The sequence below is a fragment of the Nuphar pumila genome, chromosome 5 (assembly GCF_984573655.1).
Source record: "Nuphar pumila chromosome 5, dmNupPumi1.hap1.1, whole genome shotgun sequence".
Classification (NCBI taxonomy): Eukaryota; Viridiplantae; Streptophyta; class Magnoliopsida; order Nymphaeales; family Nymphaeaceae; genus Nuphar; species Nuphar pumila.
The window spans coordinates 130,935,709-130,957,026 of NC_143253.1; the positions used below are offsets into that span (position 1 = coordinate 130,935,709).

The 21,318-nt window shown below is 37.5% G+C and overlaps 1 protein-coding gene and 1 pseudogene across 2 annotated transcripts in view; one reads left to right on the top strand and one right to left on the bottom strand.

Annotated features, from left to right (window-relative positions):
* LOC149838744 (proteasome subunit alpha type-6-like) overlaps nt 1-17,560 on the top strand; it is a 29,141-nt gene extending 11,581 nt beyond the window's left edge. The window contains exons 7-9 of one of the 2 annotated variants that reach the window (XM_090007778.1): nt 15,065-15,160; nt 16,297-16,356; nt 17,253-17,560. In XM_090007778.1, the coding sequence (XP_089863904.1) occupies nt 15,065-15,160; nt 16,297-16,356; nt 17,253-17,345 (249 nt within the window). In that variant the 3' untranslated portion in view covers nt 17,346-17,560. The remainder of the gene's footprint in view (nt 1-15,064; nt 15,161-16,296; nt 16,357-17,252) is intronic. The other variant, XM_090007779.1, reaches the window with a different exon arrangement.
* A 1,677-nt stretch (nt 17,561-19,237) lies between these two features.
* On the bottom strand, nt 19,238-20,638 carry LOC149838745 (putative UDP-rhamnose:rhamnosyltransferase 1 pseudogene; annotated as a pseudogene).
* Nucleotides 20,639-21,318: the final 680 nt, after the last annotated feature.

Sequence of the window (21,318 nt, forward strand, 5' to 3'; positions counted from 1 at the left end):
TGCCCATTTATCACTGCCTCCGGGCCTATAGAGTACAGCGCGTCGCTCAGTAGGGAACGCCCCAACGAAATTCTCATATTGGTTCATATTTATAGGGTATGACAAAGTTTTTATGTTGGCTGTCACAGGCCTACCGCAACCCTCCTCCTTTATCCGGGCTTGGGACCGGTAGTGTATAACTAAACAGCTATACACAGGCGGAGTTATCTTATATATATATATATATATATATATATATATGAAAGTCAACTTTGGTTGACTCAGTCAACTAAAGTCAACCAAAGTTGACTTTGTATAGTAGTTGGAGAGGTTCCAACGGATCCTCTCCAATGGCTAGAAGGGTTCTCCCCTTGCCTTTTCGTGAGAGAGTGATGGGTACTGTTAGGTGTTTTTGTGTGTTTTGGGAGTTACATAGTGAGGACTTTATGTAATTTCTTTTGTATTTTATTAGTGTTCTTTATTAATGAAGATATTCATTCACATTCAAATTGTTTCACCTTTGTTCTTATGGTCTTATCCAAATGCATTATGTTTCAACTCTTGGAGCTCATTTTGGAGTGCATCGGGATCTGCTCTATTTTATGACAGTGTTGTATTTTGTTTTTATTCTGATACCTTATTAGATTCTTGTATTTCACCAAATTTATGTAATTCTTGAGTTTTAAACCTTGCACATGGGTGCCAGGTGGGACATTTACAAGAATTGATGGCCATGTTGAAATGAAATGGGGATCTTCGAAACACGAGCTTTGATTAACAAGAGCAAGTGTCAAGAATGACACTAAAGCATAACCCTTAAAAAGGGTATAACTGGAAACAAAATAAAAATGTATTCTTTATTGATATGAAAAACCAATTGCTTAAGAAGCATTGGAGTAAAATACAAGAGGGGCTGCACCCCTTTATATACACAGCTGAAAGAGGACTCAATAGAGCTATTGGGCACAGTCCAACAGTAGAGCTGTTGGAATGTGTCAGTCCAACAGCTCTATTAAGAGTTGTTGGACTGTGTCAGTCCAACAGCTCTATTGCTAGTCAAGTCTGGACAGGACTTGACTAGCAATAGTCATTCTAGTTCAAATTGAACTAGATGACATAAAGACAAAAAATAAAAATAAAGGAAAAAAATACATAAAAGAAAGAAATGAAAAATGTATTTATATATATATATAATAATATAATATTATTATATATACATATATGTACAGTTTTACATTTTAACACTCCCTCTCAAACTTACGGTACAATGAGCGAAAGTTTGTCTAAGAGAAAGTGAAATCGGGGAGCAGCGAGAGGCTTTGTAAAGAAGTCTGCTAACTGATATTCTGAAGTGACATATGGCAGATCAATTATCCCGTGTAGATATTCCTCTCTGACGTAGTGACAATCCATTTCGATGTGTTTGGTGCGTTCGTGGAATGTTCTGTTACTGGCAATGTAGATCGCACTTTTGTTGTCACAACACATTTGTGAAGCCTTTGTTGCTTCAACTCCCATGTCAGCAAGCAGTCGTCGGAGCCAAACTACTTCCATGGTCGTGGTTGCCATGGCTCTGTATTCAGCTTCAGTGGATGAGAGAGATACCTTCTGCTGCTTTTTACACCTCCACGAGATTAATGATTCCCCTAAAAAGACACAAAAGCCAGTGGTTGAGTGTCTGTTATTGGGATCACCTCCCAATCAGCATCAGTATATGCAATTAAATCAAGAGAAGATGAGGAAGATAAGAAAAGTCCTCGTGAAAGAGAGGACTTGATGTATCTGATAATACGCATGACTGCTCCCATATGAACAGAAGTAGGAGCATGTTGAAATTGATTTGCTGTATGAACAGCATGTGCTATATCTGGTCTGGTAATGGATAGATAGGAAAGTGCCCCGACAAACTGTCTGTAAGGAGTAGGGTCTGCAAGAAGTTCTCCATCATCAATCTTCATTTTAACATTAACAACTTCTGGAGTGTCAACTTTCTTATCATCAGTAATACCAGACCTGAAAACAATATCAAAAGCAAATTTAGTCTGAGATAATAAATATCCTCTAGGAGAATAAGCAACTTCAATGCCTAAAAAATATCTCAACAAGCCCAAATCAGTCATTTCAAAATGAGATTTAAGAAGTGTTTTGATTGTTTCAACTCCCTGTTTATAGCTTCCGGTGATGATCATATCATCCACATAGAGAAGAAGCACAATGATCCCTGCATCAGAATTCTTAATAAACAAAGCAGTGTCAGTTAAACAGAATTGAAAACCAATATCAATCATAACACGACTAAACCTATCATACCAAGCTTTTGGGGCTTGTTTAAGTCCATAAAGAGCTTTTTCTAAGCGAAGGACTTTACCCTTAGGAATACTTAGACCAGGAGGGGGTTCCATATATACTTCTTCAACTAGCTTTCCATTTAAAAAAACATTTTTGACATCCATTTGAAAAATAGACCATTTTTTGATAGAAGCTAAGGCAATTAAGGTTCGGACAGTAGTCATACGAGCCACTGGAGCAAAGGTTTCTTCATAATCAATCCCATATTCTTGGGCATAACCTTTGGCTACTAAACGGGTTTTATATCTTTCAAGAGTACCATCACTCTTGGTTTTAGTTTTATAAACCCATCGACATCCTATAGTTTTTCTTCCCTGGAGGAAGATCTTGAATATTCCATGTAAAAGCCTTTTCAAGTGCATCTAATTCAACTTTCATGGCTTCTATCCATTTGATATCATTTTTTGCTTGAAAATATGTGGATGGTTCTTCATATGAGTGAATTAATGCAATAAGTGCCCTATATATGGGTGAGAAAGACTCGTATGATACAAACTTTCCTGGAGGCCTCGAGATTCGGGATGTTTGTCTAGTTGGAATGTTAGAATATTTCTCAAGTGCACATGGAGTATTAGACTCTTGTCGCTTGGAATATTGAATACTAGTATCTCTATGATCTTCTTCATTTTCAACATTAAGATCAATAATTCTTTGATCATCATCAAAGTTACAGTCAAGGTCATATTCATCAGATGTTGATGTTAGATCTAGCAAAAAGGAGTACTCAGTGACGTCTTTTAATTTTCTAAAATCAAAGAAGCTCTCCTTTTCAAGAAATGAAACATTTCTAGACACATATAGTTTATTATTTTTGAAGTCAAAACATCTATAACCTTTCTGGTTTTCAGCATATCCTAAAAAGGCACAGGGAATCGCACGCGGGGAAAGTTTATCATTTTTGTCAGTAAATATGAAACATTTGCACCCAAATATTCTTAGTCTAGAGTAGTCTGGAGAAATGTTCATAAGTTTTTCAATGGGAGTGATATTTTGTAACGAAGAAGATGACATCCTATTAATGAGATAAGTGGCAGTTAAGGCAGCTTCTGCCCAAAAGTCTTTAGGGACTTGATTTGCTATTAATAAAGTCCTAGTGGTTTCAAATTCCGGCCTTAATCCAGTGATAAACTGGTAAAAATGTTCAGCATCGAGTTGTTTCTGACGAAGCTCGATGTCTTCGGCACAATGACACTTTGGTTCTAAAAGGGAAAGTTCTGTTAAAATGTATCATTCAACATTTGTAATATTATATATATTTTATATATATAAAGTATAATACATATCCATATATGGTATATATGCATATGTATTATCCTAATTATATATATAAAATGTATATTTCTCTATTTATAGGCATAGGGGTAGTTTAGACATTTCCAGTTTTACGCATATTCCATTTGGAATATGTTTGTAATTTTATCTTTTATTTTATTTTTTATTTTTCCCTTTTTTTCGTGGTTTGCGCAACCTAGGGTGGCTCCCCAAAGAGTCGTTGGGGGCTCCCAACGACTCCTTTGGGAACCCCCTAGGTGGCTCCTTTCTTGTGTTATAAATAGGGGTCTCCCCCTTTGTATTTTCCACTTCTTGAGGGAGCTTATGCTCCATTTGTAATGGGGTTTTTACCCCTTGTCTATTGTTTCTTCAATGATATGCAACTTATGACTTTATGTCATATTTTTCCCTTTTTATGGGTTTTATGGGTTAGCACATTATGTGCTTGTGTTGTTTCCCTTTAATGGGTATATTTGCACTTCACGTGCATATGTATGGGTTCATTATTGAACCCAATGTATTCCAACTCACTTTCTAACATGGTATCAGAGCAAGGTTGAGATCGAGTTGCTCTTTGGTGCATCGGGAAGCGTGGTATTCAAGAATTTGTTAAAGAAAAATGGTGAAGTATTCATTTCTCTATATTGTCTTTCTTATAGTTATTCGGTATGCATTCTATTTCTTTGAGTATTGTATGAAGAATGGAATATGTTCTTTTCTTTATGTGTGATTTTTGTCATTATGTCTTTTTTGAGTTTCTTGCTACTCCATTGAATCGTTTTCGTATGTTTTTCTTTGAAAAACTTTAAATGATAACTTGTTTGGCGAAAAATTAGATATATGATTGCTCAAAACTTGCTTTAATGGGTCGGTAAAAATTTATGACCGTTGGAACTTTGAATTTACATTTTAAACCTAACCTTGTTTATGAAAATACCTTTATATGAATATTTAGTCTTTAAAGAAAGGTATGTTAAGATTAAAATGCTTGTGAAATATTGTTTTTTGAAAAATGTTTGGCATATATGAAAAATTCCATATTATGTGTCCGTTTTATATGAGCAACATTTAATTAAGAAAGTTTTTTTTAATACCGGTTGAATTAAGTTTTAAAATCGTCTTATGGAATATGGTGATTTTCTTTCTATCTTTACACTCTTAAGGATGTTTTCAACATTTAGAGAGTTCTCTCTCTTTTCAATAAGAAACATTTATATTTTTATGTTGTGATTGTCTCTTGTGGGTTTTGGTATTTGCCCTTTTGTTTGTTCATTAGTGAATGTTGTAAGTGCTTAATGCACTCTTTTGCTTTTCCGCATATTTCATTACAAAAGTTATGGTCTTCACTAATGTTTATTGTGTACTTATTTCATTAGGAGTAGGTAATAATCTATTAAGTCATGTTTTTCGATAAAACTTAAGAGTGTTAAATTTTTCCTCAATAAATGTTTACTTTTTATTTAAGCCATAGTACAATCTTATTTATCATAAGGTTTTGTTAATGAATCTATTTTGTTGGGATTTCTTCCACTTTAATGGAGTTTTCTCCTTCTTTGGGAGTTGTATATGTTTGTTTGTTCAAACTCTCCTTAAGGAGCCTTTCGGTCCTTATAATCTTCTTGTGAGTATATACTCTTTTATGAAGATTTCATGATTGTTTATCATTTTTAAGTTGAAATAGTAGATTTCATAAGTTTTTCGAAATTCACCATCTTTATGAATGCCTATATTGGCCTAAGTTTGTTATTTTTGAACTTCACCAACTTCACCGTTTAATTGCACCTTATGTCTTTCATAGTTAAGGCTTGTTTGTTCCAAATCGGTTCATACACATGATGTTGCTTAATATTTCATGTTATGTTGCATAGTAAGCCTTTTTTGGTGTACAAGACTTCTTTTGAAGATTAAGCATAATTCGTGGTTATGCAAAATTGTTTTGATGGATTATATTGGACCTTTGATTCAATTTGTTAATCGGTCCTCTTTGTAAAAAAAATTTATTTGGAAAATGATTCCTTATGTGTTTATTGCCCTTTTGTGGCATTTATGTTTGTCCATCACATGTTATTTAATGCATCATTGTTTTGGCCTTATTATTGTTTTATTAGAGATGTTTGTTGAGGTGAGTTATGGGCACCTCGTGTTATATCATTTTAGATTGTCCAAATTGCCATATTATAGATGGTGGTTGAGGTGAGTTATGGGCACCTTGGGACTCTAGAATGATTTGGTATATGATCTCTAATTATGAGTGTGACACTCGTTGTTATGTCTTTTTAGATTGTCCACTTACCATATTATAGATGGTGGTTGAGGTGAGTTATGGGCACCTTGGGACTCTAGAATGATTTGATATATGAGTGTGTCACTAGTTTGTTCTTGTGCCATTGATATTATGGATGCTTCTAAGTAAATGTGATGGACATATGGTATTTGAAACCTTAAATGTTTTAAGGTACATTTAAAATCAAGATGTTTTGGGATTATAGCCCAACCTTTTATTTGTTTATGAATCTTATGAGTGCATTTGCACATTTGTGATTCCATATGTTGTGCTCGTTGTGCACATGTGTTCTTGTGATTTTGCACAAGTATTCTAAGTGTTCTTGGTGTGTGTATGTTCACACATTTGTTCTCAAGAATTTTATTTTATCGATTATAGTATCTTGTTGAAGATATTTTTTAAATGCATGTTATTGTTATGAGAATTCATTTTAAAAGGAGTATTGTTTTATTCGAGGTTTATTTTCATTACAAGTTTATTGCCTCAAAAGTCTTTTCCTTTTATGCCCATTATCTAAGTGTCATCATATGTAGACAAGAATTTTATTACACCTTCGTGTGTTTTTAGCCCTTTGTTGGCTTTTGCTCTCTTGGTCTAGTAGCTGAACACACTTGTCTTGAGTGTTTTTATATGTAGATAAGGCACGTTGATTCACACCATGGTGTGTGATTTTTAGCCTATGTTGGCGTTTGTGTCCTTGTTCTAGTCGCTTAAGATGTATGCCCATGGTTGACTTATTTCATTCATTTCAAGTGCTATAGATGTATTATGTTTTAGCCCATGGTTGGCTTATTACTCTTGTTCTAGTAGCTGAACATACTTGGTTTTAAGTGTATTTTTTACGTAGACAAGAGATACTTTTTAGTCTATGTTGGCATGTATTCTCTTGTTCTTGTCGTAGATGCACTTATTTCAAGTATTATTATATGTAGACAAGAGGTCTTTTTACACACCTTTGTGTGTGTCTTTGGCCTTTAATGGCTTTATATTCTTGATCTAGTAGCTTATACACTTGATTTATGGGTTTTTGGAGAACTAATGAGGAAGTTGTTTGTAATGGATGAACTATTATTGAAATTTGCAAAATTTCATTCATGACTTGTGTTTTTCAAGTGAATCATCTTTTTGATATGCATATCAAGTTGATTTCTTAGCATTTAATCTATATATTAAGTGCTTATGGTTTTTGCCACCCTTATATGTAAAATATGTTTTTTTTTTCTCAATTAAGTGTGACTTTCATAAATATTTTTAAAACCTTGTGAACTCTTGGGTTTATTTTGCCTAAAGTATGCTTGGAGACTTCGTTTCTCTTGTTTGGCACTTCATTACATGTTTGAAGCATGATCATTAATGAGTTCTTTGAGTATTAATTCATTTAATGATATGAATATGCATATGCTCTTTATGGCCTTTTTTGGGCTCTCATTCAATAAAGCATATGTATTTTATGCCTCTTCGTAGGCTTCTTGTGGTATCCCTTCGTGGATCATTTTGTTATTCCTCATTATGGGGTTATATTTGTTCAATGTTGGACCTTATGAATGCATTATGCATTCTTGCAATTTATTTTTGCATAATGTGCTTCCGCTCATTTTTGTTTTAACATAATATATGATTTAGAAACTTTGGTTTTCTAAATTTTTCGATTCATGTGGAAGACCCAAAATGAATTTCTTTTTTGGTTCATATCGCTGACCCCAATTGTTTTGGGATGAAGGCGTAGTTGTTGTTGTTGTTGTTGTTGTTGGTTTTCTAAATTTTTCGTTCTATGCTAAAGTAACTATCATATTATACATAAATTTTGCACCTTGTTAGGAATGTTCCTTTTTGAGTAAAGTGCAAAGGTATTTTTTACTTGTTCTTTGTTGTTTTCTTTTCTCAGGATCTTGAAGATAAGAGAAAAGGAAGTCCCTTGGATAGAAGGTGCTCATCGATAAAGACATTGGAGGAAGATATTTACAATGGCATTCGTTCTGAAGGCTCTTGAAGCTTTGAGATTCTTTTTCTTGCCGTCTTCAACCTTTTCGTTCCCCCACGCAAAGCTTGAGGGGGGGTGTTAAAATGTATCATTCAACATTTGTAATATTATATATATTTTATATATATAAAGTATAATACATATTCATATATGGTATATATGCATATGTATTATCCTAATTATATATATATAATGTATATTTCTCTATTTATAGGCATAGGGGTAGTTTAGACATTTCCAGTTTTACGCATATTCCATTTGGAATATGTTTGTAATTTTATCTTTTATTTTATTTTTTATTTTTCCCTTTTTTCGTGGTTTGCGCAACCTAGGGTGGCTCCCCAAAGAGTCGTTGCTGCCTTCAACCTGAAAATACAAATTAGGGAGAAGAGAAGAGAGAAGAGGGAGAGAGAAAGAAAAGGGATGCTGAATGGGAAAATAGGGTACGTGATATCGATACCCTCTTTGCTGTATGTATTTATAATAAAACAACACAGAAATTACAAGTATGCCACATTCGTTTGGATCTGTTCGGATATGGATCCTGAAATCGGATCCATATCCAATACAGATATAAATCTAACATCCCCCCTCAAGTTGTGCATGATATTTCATCATGCCCAACTTGTTCTTCAAATACCAAAACTGTGATCCAGTAAGTCCTTTGGTGAAAAGATCAGCAACTTGTTCAGAAGTATGTATATACGCAGGGGAGATTTCCTCATCTTCTATTTTCTGACGGATGAAATGTTGATCAATCTCAATGTGTTTGGTACGACTGTGAAGGATGGGATTGAATGAGATTTTGATGGCACTTTGGTTGTCAACAAGCATGTTAGACTGAGCAATAGGAAGAGACAATTCCCCAAGAAGATGACGAAGCCAAGTAGCATCGGCTGTGCCAGCAGCCATGGCCCTATATTCAGCTTCTGTGCTGGATTTGGCAATGGCGCGTTGTCTGCGACTACTCCAACACACAAGATTAGAATTAAGAAAGACACAATAGCCAGAAACAGAGCGGCGTTCATCAAGATCGCTTCCCCAATCAGCATCAGTGTATGTAGAGATAATATGGCCATCCACAGTAGGAGAGACGCGTTTATAAGTAAGTCCATCGCCAATGGTCCCCTTGAGGTAACGTAAGATACGCTTGACAGCTTCCATATGAGCATCTGTGGGAGCATTCATAAACTGGGAAACCTGATTGACGGCATATACAATGTCGGGACGAGTGAATGTTAAATATTGAAGTTTCCCAACAATACTGCGATAAAAAGTAGGAACAGGATATGGAGGACTGCCATCTGAAACGTTCAACTTTGTATGCAAAACACTGGGTGTGTTAGTGGGCTTACAATCAGTCATACCAGAGGATGTAAGAATATCAAGGGCATATTTGTGCTGAGAGAGGGTAAGGGAATCCTTAGTCCTGTCTAATTCAACCCCCAAAAAGTATCTGAGGTCCCCAAGGTCTTTCATTTTGAAATGTTGTTCTAACACTTCTTTGATCTGGACAATATGAGAAGAAGTATTACCCGTGAGAATAATGTCGTCCACATATATCAATAACCAAGTAGTGATCCCTCCTTTGTGATAGATAAAAAGAGAATGGTCAAGGGCGCTCTTCTGAAAACCAGCTTCTTGAATGTGAAGAGAGAACCTTTCAAACCATGAACGAGAAGCCTGTTTTAACCCATATAATGACTTGTGCAACTTGCACACCCATAAATTAGGATCACTAGTAGCATATCCTGGTGGTTGTTCCATGTAAACATCCTCTTTGAGAAAACCATGAAGAAAAGCATTTTTGACATCAAGTTGATGTAATGACCATCCAAAAGTAACTGCAAGAGAGAGAATAACCCGGATTGTACTCATCTTAACAACAGGGCTGAAAGTCTCATCATAATCTTCCCCATGTTGTTGAGTGAAACCTCTGGCTACAAGACGAGCTTTATACCTATCAATACTTCCATCTGGTTTATATTTGATTTTATAAACCCATTTGGATCCAACAATATTCTTATCCTTTGGTCGAGGAACGACTTCCCATGTTTGACATTCATTCAAGGCTTCCATTTCTTCATTCATGGCTTCAATCCAACGGGAATTGTGAGAGGCCTGAGAATAACACTTTGGTTCAGTCTGTTTATGCAAACTGGTCATAAAAAGTTGAAAATCCAAAGTGAAAGAGTCATAACTTATCCATCTATCCACGGGATGTCTTGCTCGGGTGGACCTTCGTGAATGAGAAGGAACAATGGCAGAGTCAATGGTAGGGGCAGGAGTGCGACGAGAATAAACCAAGCCAGAGAACCTGTCTAAAGGAGGATCATCCATCTGAGCATCAGACATGTCTGCTTCATTATGAGTACTATCCATCTGGGCATCAGACATATCTGCTTCAATGTGAGTACTGTCAGAAGAAACTGGAAAAATAGTCGGTTGAATTCCACCACTTAAGATATTTGAACACAGCCATGGATCATATAGTCTAGATGCTGAATCATGAACGGCCTTGGATGAAGTATGAAATTGCAATCTGAGTTCATCAAAAACGACATGTCTTGAAACATGTATACGACCTGTAAGGGGATTATAGCATCTATAGCCTCGATAATGATCCGCATAACCCACAAACTGACACATTATAGCTCGTGTCTGAAATTTGTTCCGGATGCTGGAATCAACATGAACATAGCAAATGCATCCAAAAACCCGAAGCTCATCATATTTAGGATGCTCATTATTCAAAAGAAAGAAAGGAGATTTCCCAGCGAGAAGAGCTAGAGGCAGTCGATTTATAACATAAACAGCTGTGTGAAATGCCTCAGTCCATAGAGTCATAGAGAGATCAGTGTCATGAAGCATGCTTAAGGCAGTCTCTACAATGTGTCGGTGCTTGCGTTCTGCAATGCCATTTTGCTGTGGTGTGTGTGGACAGGATATCTGTCTAGTGATGCCATGATTCAGCAAGTATTCGGTAAATTCAGATGATAAATATTCACCACCACCATCACATTGAAAATGCACTATGTTGGATGAAAATTTATTTTGGATGAGGGCATGAAATTGGGTAAATAGATGAAACACTTCAGATTTGTGTTTTATGAAATGTATCCATGTATAGCGAGAAAAGGAATCAACGAAAATGACATAGTATCTACTGCCAGAAGGAGATGAGACAGGAGCTGGTCCCCAAACATCGGAGTATATCGTTTCAAACAATTTAGAAGCTCTTTTATTTATGGAATTAAAAGGAAGAGCATGACTCTTACAGAGTTGACAACTTGAGCACATGCCTGACTCACTAACAGATTTCAAACTGGATTTGTGTAACAATCCATTATTAACAAGACTGGCAATAAAAGAATGACTACAATGGCCTAATCGATTATGCCAAATGGTCGGCATATCAACTTGAGTCAAATTGACTTCATTCGGATCAACTGAAGGAGAAACAAGCGGACTGGACTTGGACACTGGAGGAGCTTCCTTGAGGACGTACATGTTGCCTTCACGAATTCCTTCAGCGAATATCGTCTTGGTGAGAAGGTCCTTGACAAAAACAGAGGAAGGAGTGAATTCAACTGATGTGGAAGAGTCATCAATGAGTTTAGATACTGAAATGATGTTTTTCTTAACATTAGGAACAACTAAAACATTTTGTAAAGGAAGAGAAGTATTTGGCAAAGACACATGTGCATTTCCAATGTGAGTGATTTTGTGATGGGTGCCGTCACCTGTAACTACAGAACCTCTTGCTAAGTATGGAGAAACACTAGATAGTTTACCTGCATCATCAGTCACATGAGCGGCAGCACCGGAGTCCACATACCAGACACCATCATTGTTTTGCTTGAGATTCAGATTAGAAATCGCCGTCATTAGGAGTTGTTGAGCATCAGGTGTGAAGGAGGAGGAAGACGATCTAGGAATGGCAGAGGGGTTTGGCCTGTGATCACGTCGACCTCCCTTAGATTTGTTCTGAGGATTGTGCCAACATTCAGATTTAACATGTCCTCTCTTGTTGCAATAAAAACATGTAGGGATGCGCTTCGGCAAGTTAACATGAGTGCTGCCCTGAGGAGTAGGGAGAATACCCTTTCCTTGTCCAGATGTATGACCCAAGATGTGTGCACGCTGCCCTGACGTACCATGTGTAGAGGTGACTAAAATACTAGCCGAAGTAGGAATAGAAGCATCATGCCTGTGAACTCTACTAGCCTCATGCTGAATCAGTTTTGCCTTTAAGTCTTCAAAAGAGGGTAAGACAGGGAGAACCTCTAGGGCAGTGCAAAATATATCAAACTCTGACCCTAGACCACTAAGGGCCTGCTGGACTTTATCCTTGTCTGAAATAGGATGACCTATAACAGCAAGTTGATCGCTTACATTTTTAATTTCATAAAGATACTCAAGTACAGATCTAGAGCCTCTATTGATACTTTGAAATTGACGCTTCAATTGAAGATATCTAGCTTCTGAAACTTGAGAGTATGTCTTTGCAAGTGTATTCCATAGTTGTAAAGCCGAGATATCATCATCAATGCCTGCAAGTACTTCTTCAGAGAGAGTAGAAGTAATATAAGCCACTAAAGCCTGGTCATGTGCCATCCATACAGCATATGCTGGGTTAGGGATGTTATTTGTAGCGGTCCCTGAACTGGTAGCCTCCTTTGTTTCACCCAAGATGAATTCAGGCGGGACTAGGGTGGAGCCATCAATGTGACCATACAGACAATGGCTCTTAATGAAAGGGACTATCTGACGTTTCCACGTCAAATAGTTGGAATGGGTTAACTTTTGGGAAATGAGTTGGGAAAGAAAACTCGAAGAGAGGGTAGACATTATGATGCTGATATAATATTGCCCCTAAAAAAAAATACTCGGCCAAAAAAAAATGAGAAGTTCAATACTCAGCAGACGTGGACAGGCAAGGATGCTCGACTGCTAATGCTCAACTGGAGTGAGATAGTCAATGCTCAGCAGTCATTGACAGGTAAAAATACTTGACTGCGTGTCCACAGATGCTCGGTGGAACGAGGTTTGATCGTGATGTTGCTCGGTGAAATGAGATCTGATTGGCAGCTGCAAAGAAGAAAAACCAGCGAACCAGCGAGGTCTGATTGACAGGCGTGAAGACTATCTGATCGTGATCAGTCGTGGCTCCGTGGAGCGAGGTTTAATCGTGATCAATCGTGGCTGAGAGGCTGAAGAATGCTCGCTCGATCGCAACAGGCGTGAAGACTCGCTGCTCGATCGCGACGGGCGTGAAGGCTCGCTTGATCCTGCAGAATACTCGTTCGATCGTGAAGAGGACTTGCTCTATCGTGACAGGCGTGAATACAGGGAAAAGATCGATCACGGATGCTCTGATACCATGTTAGAATCTGCACCTTCAAGCCTTGGAGATCTGCCTTCAACCTGAAAATACAAATTAGGGAGAAGAGAAGAGAGAAGAGGGAGAGAGAAAGAAAAGGGATGCTGAATGGGAAAATAGGGTACGTGATATCGATACCCTCTTTGCTGTATGTATTTATAATAAAACAACACAGAAATTACAAGTATGCCACATTCGTTTGGATCTGTTCGGATATGGATCCTGAAATCGGATCCATATCCAATACAAATATAAATCTAACATTTTCCACTTCTTGAGGGAGCTTATGCTCCATTTGTAATGGGGTTTTTACCCCTTGTCCATTGTTTCTTCAATGATATGCAACTTATGACTTTATGTCATATTTTTCCCTTTTTATGGGTTTTATGGGTTAGCACATTATGTGCTTGTGTTGTTTCCCTTTAATGGGTATATTTGCACTTCACGTGCATATGTATTGGTTCATTATTGAACCCAATGTATTCCAACTCACTTTCTAACAAGTTCTTCTCAAAGTTCGGACAACCCATTGTAATATTCACGAATAGTTTTGTCTTCTTGTGTCATCATTCGAACTTTTTCTTGGAGGTTGCACACGTGTGCAATATCTTTAAGGGAATACATATTCTTAAGGTATTCCCATGCCTTATCGGCATGATCAAATTTGGCAAGACTTGAGCATTTTTTAATGTCAACGCTATTGATAAGCCATGACATTATCTTCGCATGAGATATTCTCCATTCTTTCCATTTCTTCTCGTATGAGGCAATAGCCTTGATTTTCTCTTCTTCCGATAGAGGGACCTCTTTATCTCCCTCCTTTTTAGTAAGAGATAGCTTAGGTTCCGAATCGGAACCATCCACAATCCCCCATAAGCCTTTTCCCCATATATGGTGCTTCATGATTGAAGCCCATGTTACATAGTTCGTATCGCTTAGTTTCATAGGCATGACGGTGACTTTATCATTGTCATCCATCGATTACAAGGAGAGAAAAAATAGGGATAGAAGAGAAACAAGAAGGAAAATGAAAAAGAAAGAAAAAAAAACAATACAACAAGATGTGAAATCTTCTCCAATGAAGTGATAAAACACTTCTCTTCAAGTGGCGAATACTGTTGCAAACGGGTACGGAAACCGAGGCAGCTTTTCCTCAAGATTTAGTACTTCCGCGGCTCTGATACCATGAAATGAAATGGGGATCTTCGAAACACGAGCTTTGATTAACAAGAGCAAGTGTCAAGAATGACACTAAAGCATAACCCTTAAAAAGGGTATAACTGAAAACAAAATAAAAATAAAAATGTATTCTTTATTGATATGAAAAACCAATTGCTTAAGAAGCATTGGAGTAAAATACAAGAGGGGCTGCACCCCTTTATATACACAGCTGAAAGAGGACTCAATAGAGCTGTTGGGCACAGTCCAACAGTAGAGCTGTTGGAATGTGTCAGTCCAACAGCTCTATTGCTAGTCAAGTCTGGACAGGACTTGACTAGCAACAGTCATTCTAGTTCAAACTGAACTAGATGACATAAAGACAAAAAATAAAAATAAAAGAAAAAAAATACAGAAAAGAAAGAAATGAAAAATGTATTTATATATATATATAATAATATAATATTATTATATATACATATATGTACAGTTCTACATTTTAACACATGTCACCCTTTTTCAAATGAAAAGACAGGGAACCGTGCCACTATTAAAGCATGCCTTTTCAAACATGTAAAAAATATTTAATAATTTAAATACCAAAAATGACAACCATGTGATTTCTTTTATGCATAGTTCACTTTTTAAATTTTGGCAGGCAACAAGTGTTGGCTCGAAAGAGCAAGAAGCAATTAACTTTTTAGAAAAGAAAATGAAGAACAATCCTTCATTCACCTATGAGGAGACAGTACAGGTAAATATTTCTAGATACTGTCTTTTGTGTTTGACTTTTGTATTTTGACTCATTAATTATTTTTATTCAAAAGCTGTATCTGTTGAAGTGGCTGCAAAAAAGGCTTGAATACATGTGTTGCATGTTGTCATGAGATTACATGAAGGGCTGTTATAACCATTAAACATTGGATCATCTTGATAGGAAAATGAAGCAAAAACCATGTGATTCATAAAACGCTAACACTAAACCACATTTTTGTAAAATGGAGTTTTGGTGCTTTCATGCCAGCTCTTACTGTCATAAGTTCCGCTTGGTTTCCTTCCTAAGGTTCTCATAGCTGTATAATGCATGTATATAAATTGTATCTGTAAATTACTTGGCACTTAGGAAATCCATTTGACCAAAATACCCATTTTTAGTTTGCACCAATTCATCTCAACAAGATCAAAGACTCACTCTTTGCGGTGCTTTTCATGAGATGCCCATGAGGTTTGGCTCTCAGCTGCAAAGGCCCCAAAGAAGTCTCTCATGGACATTGGCACACGGCTTGCTTTGAGGCATGCCTCACATTAGGAGGTGGTCCATGGGAAGCCTAGTGACAAAGTTTTTTAAGAGCATTTTGTTAGCAATGTTTTTCTTGGGATATTTTGAACATTTATATAATTTTGCATTTTTTTAGGAAATCTTGATGAACATAAATAAATTAAAAAATTGAAAATATGTAGGAAATAAAAAGAAATTCTTGAGAAATTGTCGATATTGTGATATATTTGTCTTGATGATAAAGCCACAGTAGTATCAATATATCGTGATTTTCAACATTTTAAAATGTGGAAAATATCATGACTTTTTCACAATATTGTCAGAATAACTTGCAATATTTGTGATATATAGGGGCTGGGAGGGGGTACAAAAGGAGAGAGAGAGAGAGAGAGAGGTCTTACCATTTCACTGTAAACTCGCCACCCTGTGGCAAGTACATTTGGAGTATGGTAAGGCAGGTTATGCTTTGGATCAGCCATTTTTTACTCATGAAATATGTCAATTTATTATTGTTGATCTGTTTCAATTGTCATCAGCTGCTGAGTTTATTCTTTAGGTTTTGACCATTTCTGTGAAATGTCTCATTTTTCCACTACCATTGTCTTATGTAGACTGCAATATCTGCTCTTCAATCTGTTCTTCAGGAAGATTTCAAGGCTAATGAAATTGAGGTACCTCTCTCTCTCTCTCTCTCATGTGGTCCACAATTTTATAATTCTAAAAGGAGCCTCAGTTGCATAGGCATAGACCAGAAGTTTCTCAAGCTCAAGCATTAAGACTAACATCATGGGGGCTAACTTGGGGTCGAGATCCACTTGGTATGGCAGATCAAGTTTCATAATGTTGTTTCTGTCGTCAATTAGCAGGCAAGAAGCAATGCTGATCCCAGTTTTTGTTGATGAGGTCCTGAGAAAATTAAACAGGGCCATCAAAATAGTGAAGCACCCAATTCGAATAGAATCTCGTGTTAAAGATGTGTCAAAGTTGTTGGACGTGAGTGATGAGAGTGTTCACATAGTTGGAGTCCACTATCACGTTCTTATTAAATTTTAACAGAAAAAACATGTATTCTTGAGTTTTCTTTTCAAATGGGAGGTGTCCGTTCAACTTCTCTTCCTTTGATAAAGTTGAGAAAGATAAAGGTATGTCTTTTACTATCAGCTTGAGCTTGACTGTGCTGGCCGTGTGAGCTACCAAGATGAGGTTGTACAGCCGGGCTTAGGCTTGGCTCGGGTCTTGTGTAACCTTGCTGACTGACCACATCAATTCCTGCATTTGAGATGCTGGATGCTTCACCAATGGTTTAAAACTTTAAATCATCTGATCATATCAGATGTACACAAACACGCACGGGTCACTGTCAAAGATTTTTTTTTGTCCTCATGGTAACACAAAAGTTTCTCTGTGAAACTTCATCTGTCTACATTAGGTTAAACATTACTTGGGTATTTTCATATATTTTTATTGCTGAACGGTATTTACTTATCTCAGTTACCTTTCTTTTCAACCTTTTTGTTTTGTCGTCTTGGTTAATTTGTAAATGACATGCAATTTATGATAAATACAGGTTGGAGTTGTGAGAAAGGAGAAGCCTGTTTTCAGAGTGTTGACGACCGAAGAGATTGATGAACACCTCACAGCCATTAGCGAACGTGATTGATCAGTGCCATCGCCATCCATGTTGAGGTTCCTACCTGTAAGAGCGTTGCCTCGTTCTGGGGCTAGGGGCTTGGTTGCCAGTGCCCTTGCCATAGTCATACAACACCGCTTATTTTAGGGGGGGTATCTGTTGCAATCACCTTGGCATGATTTTTCCTTATTCAAATTGTAGTTTAAAGTCTTTCATCTATCGTTACGTGGTTGTCGGATTAAGAAGCAGGTGTGGGAAGCATGAAGACAGAAGTGAGTGTTTTAAAAATGCTTGGATACGAGAAGCGCGAACCATTTAAGAATCATAAGAGGATACAATAACCGAAAAAGGTAGTTATAACATTTTTATCCCCAAGGAAAATCATTTTCATTTCATGACTTTTTTTATCTGGAAGCTATCTTCTCCAAAACTTGAAATTTTGTAGTCATGAAAATAGTGTTTAGTTTCATACTTCTGCTTCTGAAAAGTTTTCCAATTTTTTAATAAGCTTCCAGTAACTGAGTCATAACCACTTGCCCTTCAAAAACTTTAGAAGATCTAGAATAGTCCGAAGAAATTAAACTGAAGAAAAAAAATTGATAGATAGCTGGCACTTGGTAGTGATTCGATTACTAGCAAATCTATTTATGAATGCCTGCATAGCCTTTTGATGATTTTACATAAAGGGTATGTTTGGTTGTATTTTTGAAAAGTGAAAATTAAAAAAAAAGATTCACAGAAAGTGATAAGAGGAGATGGTATTTAATGAGGGTGTAATTAATACCACTTACCCCGGCAGGTGTTTTGGAACATTGTTTTGTGAGATGAGAATGTTGAGAGTGGAGATGCACCATTTTCAACAACATCCTCACAAGGATGTTATTGACAACTCTATTCTCATCTCCACTCCAACACTGGTTCCCAAAGAGAGCCTAAACCACTTCACTTGTCAAATGTTTCATATATCTAGAATTGATTCTGTGGCCGAGAGAATAAGTCACCATCAGATGTCTCCGTAGTGGTGTGGAATTCACACATTTAAAACTGTTTTGAAGCCAGGAAAAAGGGGAAAGCAGGAACTGGCATGACTTTTGTCAGCTCCAATTCCCTCTACCACCACGGTGAGATGATAATTACGAAATGCCACACCGGTGACACTTTCAATGATCACGCTGGTGACGATGTATATGGGTAATCCTTGATGGATTTTAATGAGTGCTCCTAAACGACTCCATGGATTTGCTAAATCCACGGTCATTACGTAATGCACTTTTTCTTTCTTCACCAAGAGGCAGTTTCCAAACAGAGAAAGCTCCACCTGCCGAGATTGTTACATCCTCTGGTGGGGTTTCTTGGGCCAGCCAGGTTAACACAAGCTGTTCTGTTGTCAAATGAGAATGAATTTCATTGGCACGACCAAACAAACCTTAGCAAATGAGCGGTGAGAAATGAGTGATTTTCTCATTCATTCAAGTCAAAATTGCCGGGGGTTCTCTTTTCCATTTTAATTCATTATATCCCTAATCAAATTTGATTTGTTGTCACACGGGGGGGGGGGGGGGGGGGGGGGGCAACAAGCCAAACATGGCTGTTAGAGGTGTTGAATTTTTGCTGTGGCAATCTCTACAAACGTCGTTTTTCTCTAATTACGGTGCTTTTTATTGGACAGTGTACTTTGAACAAAATCATTCATGTTTCCTATAAGGTTTTTCATTCATGTTTCCTATAAGGTTTTTCATCATGGAGCCATATTGCTCGCTCAAATCTCTGTTGCATATGTATGCAACACGCTCTCTCTCTCTCTCTCTCTCTCTCTCTCTCTCTCTCTCTCTCTCTCTCTCTCTCTCTCTCTCTCTCTCTCTCTTTTGCATGCATGCATGCGTGCAGTTACGCCCACACCCCAATACCAGTTGAAACACAAATCAGTCCTTGGTGTGGTGATGCTTGTGACTGTAAAGGTTGCAAACAAAGTTGTGCAGGCAGTCATCATGCAGCTTCTGGTTGGAGAAAATTGTTTTCATCTGCCTTGCTCTAAGTCTGAGTGGCTCTCCTTCTTCTTCTGTCATTACATATCTCAAGGATCTGGCTATCCCCTCTCTACCAAAAGTCCCATCCTCCTTTCTCTCCACCTCAAGACCAACCCCTTTCTCAACCAGCAATCTAGCATTTAATCCTTGATCTGCCATCATAGGTAGGTGTATTAGTGCATGCCCAAACTGCAGAGATTCTATGATGGTTCCCCATCCAGAGTGAAACAGGCAACCACCAATGGCTTGATGAGCTAGAATTTCCACCTGTGGGACCCAGCTCATGCAAATGACCCCATGGCTCCTGCTCCTTTTCTCAAACCCTTCTGGAAGTATATCATCTTTGTCATTTGCATATGGTGGTTTCCTTAGGACCCAAATGAAGGGCAACCCTGAAAGCTCTAGCCCATAAGCTAGCTCTTGCACCTCTTCTCTACTCATTCTATATTCACTTCCAAATCCAACAAACAGAACACTGTCTGGTCTTTGTGTATCCAACCACATAAGAATTCTGTGCATCTCAGTATCTTTAACATTGCTACCACTACTTTCCCTTTCAATCTGTGTTGGAAGCAAGCCTACTGGAACCACTGGTTTCTGGTAGAGTTGGCCAAGGAGATTAACAAAATCCCCTTCAAACTCCCTACAAGTTCTTATGGCAACAAACTTGCAACCCTTAATAATTGATGCAAGACGCTGTGCACTAGACCTGCCAGATGCATCATATTGAGTGAGTGATTTGAACATGGTAGGTGCTTCATGGTCAGTATACTTGATGGATGTGGAGAATGTGAACCATTCAGGAGTGATTGTGAAATTTTCTGGGCATGTTCTGTTTGATAGAAATTCAGGCGGTCCTAGAAAGCAAAGTGTGGCTGCAGTGAACACACTAAAGAACACTGTTGGCACTCTGTATCTCTCTGCAACCTCCACTACCCAACAGGGGACAAAATCATGGACTATCCAATCTGGGGAGGCTTCAGAAATCACCCTCTCAAAGGGGCGTTGAAGCCCGTCATAGGCTTTTTTCAGATACTGGACCTTTTCTAGAGGCACATCAATGGTGGCCTCTACGTTTTCAGGAAGGTTGCCTTCTGAGGGCAAAGAAAGCTGCACTAGATTTATCTGTGATTCTAAATTTGGAGGAATTGGTGGCAGTCTTTTTAGGTTTCTAGGGGTGGAAACAAATGATACCTTCAGGCCCTTGAGAGCTAAGCATTTGGAGAGCTCAAAAAAGGGTAGCATGTGGCCAAAGGCTGACCATGGCAGGAGGACAATGTGAAGTTTGGTGGCCATGGATGATGAGATTGTACCATGCCCTTTGGAAACAAGTGCTTATATGCTTCAATGCAATTAACAATTGTTTGCTTACATGAATTCTAGGGTGTTTGGTGTCTGGGAACAATCTTTGTGTGTTTCTTGGCTTAATGGAGAGAGAGAGGAACAATCTTTGTGTGTTTCTTGGCTTAATGTGGAGAGAGAGAGTTCGCATACCTTTTGTGTGGGTAAATAGATTTAATGACAGGTGATCTTCATATGAATCTATTATTTTAGGTAGAGAGATCGGAAAGAGGATGCCCTTTTTGTTTGTTTTTTATGATAATTCTTTTAAAAGAATTTTGTTGTCAAAGATCAGAAAGAGACACGCCATCTTGGTCTTGCATCCCTGGTGACAGGACCAAATGCATTGACTCATACACTGACACCCAAGAATATAACATTACAAAGTCCATGACAATGTCACTTGTTTTATGGAAAAACTAGGTTAGGGAAAACTAAATCCATCTAAGGAGATTTAAATGATATTTGTGTAGATCTTAGGATCTTCGCATAAATATCTTGCGAACTTTTGAAAAAATAAAATTGTATTGCATAAATATCTTGTGAACCTTTGAAAGACTAAAATTCAACTAAAAAATTTGCATGATATTTGTGCAGTTCTCTTGACCTTCACACAAATCTTGCTAATCTCTGAA